Source organism: Oryza sativa, chromosome 4 (assembly GCF_034140825.1).
Source record: "Oryza sativa Japonica Group chromosome 4, ASM3414082v1".
NCBI lineage: Eukaryota > Viridiplantae > Streptophyta > Magnoliopsida > Poales > Poaceae > Oryza > Oryza sativa.
The window spans coordinates 11,429,224-11,438,353 of NC_089038.1; the positions used below are offsets into that span (position 1 = coordinate 11,429,224).

The 9,130-nt window shown below is 43.2% G+C and overlaps 1 protein-coding gene across 2 annotated transcripts; it reads left to right on the forward strand.

Annotated features, from left to right (window-relative positions):
- Positions 1 to 375: 375 nt before the first annotated feature.
- Positions 376 to 4,321, forward strand: LOC136356391 (uncharacterized). 2 transcript variants are annotated; one of them, XM_066310176.1, is made up of 6 exons: positions 376 to 3,115; positions 3,225 to 3,398; positions 3,495 to 3,604; positions 3,689 to 3,761; positions 3,856 to 3,954; positions 4,034 to 4,321. In XM_066310176.1, exon 1 carries the CDS (start codon positions 520 to 522, stop codon positions 1,996 to 1,998), a length of 1,479 nt encoding a protein of 492 aa, XP_066166273.1. In that variant the 5' UTR covers positions 376 to 519; the 3' UTR covers positions 1,999 to 3,115; positions 3,225 to 3,398; positions 3,495 to 3,604; positions 3,689 to 3,761; positions 3,856 to 3,954; positions 4,034 to 4,321. The 2 variants fall into 2 exon arrangements, with proteins under 2 accessions (XP_066166273.1, XP_066166274.1); XM_066310177.1 differs by having other exon boundaries at positions 479 to 3,115.
- Positions 4,322 to 9,130: the final 4,809 nt, after the last annotated feature.

A 9,130-nucleotide genomic window follows, 5' to 3' on the forward strand; every position in this document is an offset into this window, starting at 1 on the left:
AATATTATTTGAGTTTTAATATAAGATTATTTTATTTGTAATTAGATTTAGTATATAATTATTTACTAGCTAGGGTTGTATAATATACGTCACCTAGACTTAGCTTATATCACGATTTGTAATTAGACTTAGCACGTAAGGTTGTGTAGGGTTCTAATGTACGACATTTACACTTAGCATACATGACTTAGATTGTTAAAACATAAATGTCTCGTGACTTAGCATATACGCACGAAACACTTAGCATGTACATGACTATTTTAGTCTTAGCATGTAATATTATTTGAGTTTTAATATAAGATTATTTTATTTGTAATTAGATTTAGTATATAATTATTTACTAGCTAGGGTTGTATAATATACGTCACCTAGACTTAGCTTATATCACGATTTGTAATTAGACTTAGCACGTAAGGTTGTGTAGGGTTCTAATGTACGACATTTACACTTAGCATACATGACTTAGATTGTTAAAACATAAATGTCTCGTGACTTAGCAGATGTTTCTTGTATCAACAGATGGCTGACCGCGATGAGGAACAGATATTGTACGATACAATCGCGGAGGGAAGCAGCCAGTACTGGAATGAAGAAGAGGGGAACGAGGATCCAAACCAGTACTTGAACGAGGAAGGGAACGTGGAGAGGGATGCGGAGGGGAACCAGCAGGGGCACGTGGAAAGGGATGTGGAGGGGAACCAGGAGGAAGAGGGTAGTGGTAGTCAACCCTCCGTTGGACAGAAGAGGGCACGCGGGCAACGAGGTGCAGCGAAGAAGCTTGAGGGTCGGCACATCATAACGGAAGTGGAAGAAGATGGACGTCCTAGTGCCCCGGCCGAAGCCGCCAAGAACTATGTACGTCACAGCGGTTGGGTTGTGCGGGATAACGTGCCTGTCAGTACGGTGTACTGGCGAAGAACAAGGGCACGCGGAGATCATGAGAGCTTTGTCCCAGATTCGGAGAAAGAGATGCTGTGGACCACAATGCTCGAGACATTCACCCTTCCTGCGGGTACAGAGGACAAAGTGAAAAGGTGGACTCTGAAGAAAATGGCAGAACAGTTTCAGAGCTTCAAGGGAGATCTGTACCAGAAGTATATACTGAAGGGGCAGACACCGAACTTCGACACATTCCCAAAGCTAAGGGATCACTGGGACGAGTTCGTTGCATATAAGACAGGTGAACAAGGGCAGGCGATGATGGAAAGAAACAAAGAAAATGCCGCCAAGAAGAAGTACCATCACCACTTGGGGTCAGGAGGCTATAGCGTCGCGATGCCGAAGTGGGAGCAGATGGAGGCTAGCTTGATTGAGAGGGGTATCGAACCGGCAACAGCCAATTGGCCGGAACGATCGAAGTTCTGGTACTATGCTCACGGTGGAACGCTCAACCCAGCTGATGGCTCACTGGTCTTCGGCTATCAGATACAAGAGGCTGCGCGACGACTAACAGATGCAGTGGAAGCCTCCTCTCAGGGCACGTTCCGACCAGACAGAGATAGGGACGAGCTGACACTCGCCCTGCAGACTCCAGAGCATCCAGGACGAACTCGAGGGAAAGGGGTGATTCCTTGGAAGATTGGTTTCAAGGAGGACATCCACACGTACAGGAGTCGGATGAGGAGCAAGAGAGATACCGAGGCGAAGATTGCAGACCTAGAGTTCCGGGTATCGAGCTACGAACTCAACATGCAAGAGGAGGTGGCAAGGAAGGTTGATGAACGCATGGCCGCACATCGGTCCCATGATCCCCAGCCGACCATTCCTCCTGCAATGGTGAGCCCGTCAGGAAACCGTAGCAGCTGCGCCTCAACGGGGCAGGTAGGATCACAGAGCATGGACGCCATGCAAACACAGGACGAATCGACCTGTCCCGTTGATGACATCACTCAGCGGACACCATGTGAGCTGCATATTCCCTTCAAGAACTTATCAATAAAGGTAAGATTTAGCCATTCCGCTAGTTGCTGCTTATATATGTTGATTACTAACAAATAATCTCTCACAACATGAAGGTGGCGTCGGGCATGGCCATCCCAACGGACCCTTCAGGTACTTACCACTGCAGGCCGATTCTAGCAGGATACTCCAAGGTCGAAGTTGAGTTGGTCGAAGGCGCGTACGAGGACCTCGAGCTGGATTACCCTGGAGGAGACGGTGAGACGCATCTACGAGACACATGCCATGCCATTATTCTATGGCGCAGGCGGTACATCATCCTCCCTGGGCGACAAGCGGCGTCTCGTGCACCATCTCCTCCGGCTCCGCCATCTCCTCCTCAGGATCCTGCACCGTCTCCTCCTCATGCTCCGCCAGCACCGTCTCCACCGCAGGCTCCAGCATCGACTCCTCCTCAGGATCCTGCACCGACTCCTCCTCGTGCTCCTACACCTACTCCCCCGCAAGCTCCTCTTCCGGCACCTTCAAAGTCAAGGGCCCCCCCAGCTCCACCGCTTGCCCACACAAGGGCAACAAAGAAGGCGAAAGTTGACGCCGCCAAGAACAAGGACCCGGGGTACGATTGCACGCAAGAGGAGCTTGACGCTTACGTTGCATCAGAAGTCAAGAAACAATTCAAGCCTCGAAGTCCAGAAAAGAAGATTCCTATAGACCCCAGTGTCAGGAACTTCTTCAGGGGTATGTCTGCATCTGTCAAGGAGGCCATCAAGCTATCGGACTATGAGCGAACGCTGAAGAAAGCATCTTCTGGAAAGTCCAAACCAGTCCCTCAGCTTGGAGAGCAACCAAACCAGGAGATCGAGCCGTTGGTGACCGGTAAAGAAATGACGATAGAACAATTTATTACTGACACCGGTCTAACTACGGATCAATTGCTAGGAGTCGCACCAATCGAAAAGGCGGAAGTGAAATACATGTACGAACTCGGTAAACCGCTTGTCAAGCCTGAGCTGCTGCAGTCCCTACCCACACAAATGTACAAGTTCCATCAGCTGTACATGGAGATGAGCGCCACCGGTAGAGAGATGATCGGAGCGAGGATCAGGGACACGGACTTCTTGCAAGGAGATGACATTCTCTGGATCAATTTTAGGGGAATCTACGAACTATACCAGCTGGACGCCCTCGACGTCTCTATTATGAGTTGCTGGATTTTGTAAGTATATCGTTCAGTTAGATTTCTTACTATATGTCTCCTTTAATTAATTAGGTCCTTGTATATAAGTAGACCATAGAAAATAATATACTCCCTTTTATCGTTGTAGAATGGAGATTCAAAGGGCCCGACGGCGGAGGGTTTTCGATACTGGATTCATCGACCCTCGGAAAGTAAACGTCGCAATGCTCGACCAATATCCACAAGAAACAGAGGACAATCTCGTCCATCTCCTGAAGGCGCAGCATTACAAGACGTTCATACTGTTGCCATACAACATAGAGTTAGTTTAATTTTACTGTCTTCCTACATACCAAATTTCATTCCCGTACGAACTTGCTAAGTGTTTCATATGTAATGCATCCCACGCACATTGCAGATTCCACTGGGTGCTTTTACTCTTCGACCTGGAGGCCTGCACCGTCAACGTATATGACTCAATGGATAAAAAAGAGTCTACGTTTGAAAGGTTTTCGAACTTATAGACAGGTACCGTCATAAGTTCCTTTGTTAATTAAGAAAATCTTGTTATGTTAATTGCTACTACGAATCATAGCTTTAAACTCCATGTAGGGCTTGGTATCGGTTCCGTCATTTGGTCCGCGGCAAATGGAGAGAAAGACTTAGGCGGAAGTTCAAATTTCCTGTGAGTACACATGCTCTATATTTATATTTCTCCGATTCAAATACATACAAGTGTATATTAATTAGATCTCTCGTTGTTTGTCATTTATTTGTAGTGCGCAAAGCAAAAGCAGGGAACTAACTTGTGCGGCTATTACGTGTGCGAGTATTGCCACTGCCTTGCAGACCAAATCATCACCACAAGAGAGCTCGATGTACGTACAAATAAATTCAAAATTTCATTACGTAGCGATTTCTTGTTTAATTACTAATCAATTTCATACATTCATATAGTTTATTCGCATGAGGGATAACCTGACCACACACAAGGAATTTATCACGGCGGTTCAAGAACAACTCATGGGATTCATCAACGAAGAAATCCTTGATCCCAAGGGTGAATTCTACTACGACGGAAACACAATTCACCGGTCCTTAGCTTCTGAGCTAGCAGCGAGTACTACTACGTCGAAATCGTAGCTAGCTAGGACATATAATGGATTGTAATTAATACATGACTACATATGTTTCTATATGCATGTGTACACATTTTCTATAATGTAAATATATTTTGTTCATATATATATCTATATACATATGCATTTGCATAACATATATATGTATAAATACATATATATATGTATGCATATATATGTATTGAAACATATATATGCATGGTTTATATATATATATATAAACCATGCAGCAACAGGGGCATGCAAAAAAAAAAAAGGTCAGCTCGATCTTTAGTCCCGGTTGGTGTTACCAACCGGGACTAAAGATCGATCTTTACTCCCGGTTATTTCACCCGGGACTAAAGATAGCGATCTTTAGTCCCGGATTGGTACTCCCGGTTTGGAAACCGGGACTAAAGGGGGGTTACGAACCGGGACTACAAAGGGTTTCTCCACCAGTGTCTGTTTCCTTTGAGATAAATCCAATGGTTTGGGTCTTGAATTATAAATTTTGTAATAAATAATCTAATGATGTACGTAAAATATTAGCTCTATGATTTAGATTATCACAAAATATATTTTCTATACAGTGGAGGGGAGCTTGAATAAGAGGGGAGGATGTAGCGTATGTACATGCACCATACGCGTAAACGATATGGACAGCCCCTATGGGCCTTAGGGGCTTTTACTTTTTGTTAGCAAATCTAATGGTCGAAAATAGTGGGTCCACTGATGTCGAGGGGTGATGCTCTCTAGCGGGAGGCTGTGAGGCCCCCCTTTGTGAGTTCGGCCGGGGGAGCGGATGAAATCCTGAGGAGTCTCTTTCGACGCAACCGCGGTGAATTTGCGGGAGCTAGGCCCACGAGATGTAGATCAGAGAGGAAGGGAGAGAGGGATTATACAGGTTCGAGCTGCTATGAAGCGTAACACTCTACTCCTGTGTGTATGATGATTCTTCTGTGCTTAGAAAGTCTCTGAATCCCTGGTGTACAAGCTAGGGCTAGACAAGCTTTGGCTTAGGATCCAGAGTTCGATCCCCCTTTCCCGCTAGGCATGGTCCTCCTTTTATTTTCTAAGGGGATACCACATGTGCTGTGAGTGCTACCTAGGGAGAAGGGAAAATATTCTCTATATTAATTACATGTCTTGTGCCTTAGCCCAGAAGCTATCTACACGTCGGCTGCTGTGCGGGGCCCATCAAATCATGCGGGGCACCCTTGTCATTCACCGTTTAATGGATGAGGACTTCCGGGTTCCCGTTTGCACCAGGAAACGGGAACCCGGGTCAGTTCAGAGTGGTTGGACCAGCTCTGACCGCAATAAGAGGCTGTGAAGCCCCTCATCATTATGATGGGATGGGACGGAGCACGACGCACACCACTTGACACACTGACAGGGCGGGGGTACACAGTCGCCGTCCCATCGGTCATTCGACCGATCACAGACCAGTCAGATGCGCAGCACGCCGCATTAAATGCGGCATGGCGCGGCTGCATGGACCGCTTTAAATGCAGTAAGGTGGGCGTTAGGCACACCCACCGAACCCTGTACACGTGGGCTGATACGTGGAGGGAGTCGGGGCAGCCCGACCCCAAGCTGGGAGGGGGCGGCCGCCGCTCCACCCCGGGCTCGACCCCCCTCGGGGGGAGCCACGTGGGTTTGGGGACGGCCCGACCCCAAGCTGTGAGGGGGCAGCTGCCGCTGCGGCCCAGGCTCGACCCCCCTCGGAGGGAGCCACATGGGGTTCGGGGCGGCCCGACCCCAAGCTGGGAGGGGGCAGCCGCCGCTCCACCCCGGGCTCGACCCCCCTCCTAGGGAGCCACGTGGGTTCGGGGCAGCCCGACCCCAAGCTATGAGGAGGTAGCCGCCGCTGCACCCGGGGCTCGACCCCCCTCGGGGGGTGCCACGTGGGTTTGGGGGCGGCCTCCTCCCTCTAAACGTAATACCCCCGCACCCATATCACCAACAACTGAGTTTAAAGTAAAATCAATTGTTAGATGTTTTTCTTTTTCTAAGAATTATTAGAAATTCCTCTAATTTATTAGAGCGCCACGTGGTGACTTAGGAACGTTTGTAGGAGTCACACGTGGCGGTTTAAGAGCGTTTGTAGGAAGTTTAACGTGCTTTTAATATATAATAACATACGTTCGATCCATTGTTTCTATTTTCTTAAGAAACCTCGCCAAACTTTTACTACTGACAAATGTATATGATTTGTACCATCGTCATCACTTTAATTGGTTCATATGCATATAGTTTGTTATATGCTTTTATGTGAATTAGTAAATATGGAAGAAATATACTTACCATAAACATTGTTTCTCTATGATACGTGAGACCCATACAATAGTTTAAAGAAAAACTATAGTCAATCTAAATAATATTAATATTCATACATAGTAAATTATATCAGAAAATCGAAATGGATTTTAAAGTTGGTTATGCATGCGTACGAACAACGGACATGCTCGTAGCCTATTAATATTCATATATAGGAGTATTCACATTTTTAACGGTCTACGCATATAAAATAGACTAATTTATCTTTATATCTAAAAGATATGGAAGCCATAGTAATATTCTTTTGTTTTTTTACCTCTAAGTCCATTAAATGGTAATGTATACTATATTTTAGAACGCTTACGTACAAATCAACCGATTTAATTTATCTCGTCGGTTGAGCATATTTCAAAAGACATAATTAATTAGATATTGTTGCATCCAACTAAAGGTACAATTTTTTTTATAATTTTTATGTTATTCATAGTTAATTTTTTTCTTTTCACTTACATATTATATATCTATTTTTTCTATGCATGCTTGCAAAGTAATTTATATGTTGTTAAATTATTTTACAATTTTGTATGACAATTTGGATTACATTCAAAGTGTAGGAGTGTGGTCCCTAGATAAATTAAATTTATGCATAAATTTATTTTCATGGTTGCAATTATAATTTTTATTTTAACGCCGTCAATCTGATATAGCTATGCAATTTTGTGGAATAACTTAAGATCACATAATACATGTTTATTTTATTTTTAATGTTTCTTTTATATGAAAATTTATTCACGGAGTATGTTCGTTAAATGGTTTAAGATGACAAAATATATGTACATTTTTTTATAATAGCTTTTTTTTGTTTGATTGATATGCAAAAGATACATTGGCCTAACTACATTCACCTTCCTGGGTAGATTATTCGATTCTAGCTATATTCATTTCATATTAATCAATATATAGCAATCAACAATTGCATAATTTATATGTGTAGTACCCTGATAATTTTTTGCTAGCCTCGCCACTGAAAGAAAGGGCATATATCCATGCGATGCCCTGATAATTCTTTTCTTGGGTTCGCCATATCCAGGTGACGTATTATAATTTTTGTAGAGAAACATATGATAACATTTAAATAAATAATAGTTTAAACAAATTAAAAATTGGATATGTACTCGAGAGTTATGATTGTTTATCTATCTAATTATTACTCCCTCCGTATTTTAATGTATAAAGCCATTAACTCTTTGACCAACGTTTAACTATTCCTCTTATTCAAAAATTATGTAATTATCATTTATTTTATTGTGATTTGATTTATCATCAAATGTTCTTTAAGCATGACATAAATAATTTTATATTTGTACAAAAATTTTGAATAAGACGAATAGTCAAACATTGATAAAAAGACAACGGCGTCATAATATGGTGGGAGTATTTTTTTTTATATATTTGGTTGATAGCTAAAGAATAGAAGAGAAAAAGGAGAGACAGCAGGGAGATGGGATCCCTCCTGAGATGGAAGTGATGATTTTTTTTTGTCTTTTTGAAACTTAAATACGTGCACAGGGAGAGAGAAACATACATATTTCTTTTCTCGAAGATAAGATCTAATAGTGAAAACTAATAATTTAATGGTCAAAAATGTTTGGTCTAATTTGAATTTAAATAATATAATTAAAAAAAGGAGGGTGGACACCTGCCAAGGAACATGGGGAGGAGGGCGTACTATAAGTACGTTGTCAGGGTTATGGGCTAAATCTCGGCAGAACCCACCACATATCATGTCTTATACGGAAACAACTTTCGGATATAGGAGGAGTTCCGCATAAGAAAGGATGAATAGAGTTCTACATGGAAACGACAAGGACTACTCGGATTGTATCCATATTGGTTTCCATAGTTCTACTTGGACAAGGGAACACCTATGGGTATAAATACAAGACCCCCTAGGAGGAGAGGGGACACGAAACAATAGATCAACATACAAGCCAACATACGCCAAGACAAGACGCCGGATATCGACTTCAGAGATAGGCATGGCTAGTCCCCTACGGTGCCTATGGATACCGTCAGGAGAGATATAGCGTTGTCTCTGATCTCGCCGGATGTGGATTCGAGGAGGAAGGCTACCCTGTTATCGACTACGAGTTAGACCTTCAGACCGCCATGTCGACAACAGTTAGATAGGCTACCCCAAATATTGTACTGGTGTGATTATGATAAATAAGAGCAACGACCGGCTTCGGCCAACAGGATGTAGGGTTATTACCTGACAATTCAAGGGCCCGAACCTGTATAAAAATCCTCGTCTCTGTGTCTTTTACCTAAGTCTCGCGTATATACTAGTATCAACGATCTCCATACTATGCAAATACCGGAATCACGACATCAAACGTCGACATACATGTATAGGACAATGATTTAGTTTTATTTTCTAAAAACATATTATAAATAATTGTGATTTCCATCTAACTAAAATAGCATAAAAATAGGAGAGAAAAGGAACAAAGGGGAGGGCGTACACCCGGTCAAAAATAAAAAGGGGGAGGGCGTACACGGACACGTACATAAGCGACACGGGAGGGGATGTGATTTTCTTTTTTTTTTTTTGAAAAATAGATCTAATGACATATAATGTCGGGTCGATCATATA

Bases quoted from the DNA above. Each gene is read 5' to 3' on its own strand.
- LOC136356391 (XM_066310176.1), top strand. From the start codon at position 520: ATGGCTGACCGCGATGAGGAACAGATATTGTACGATACAATCGCGGAG.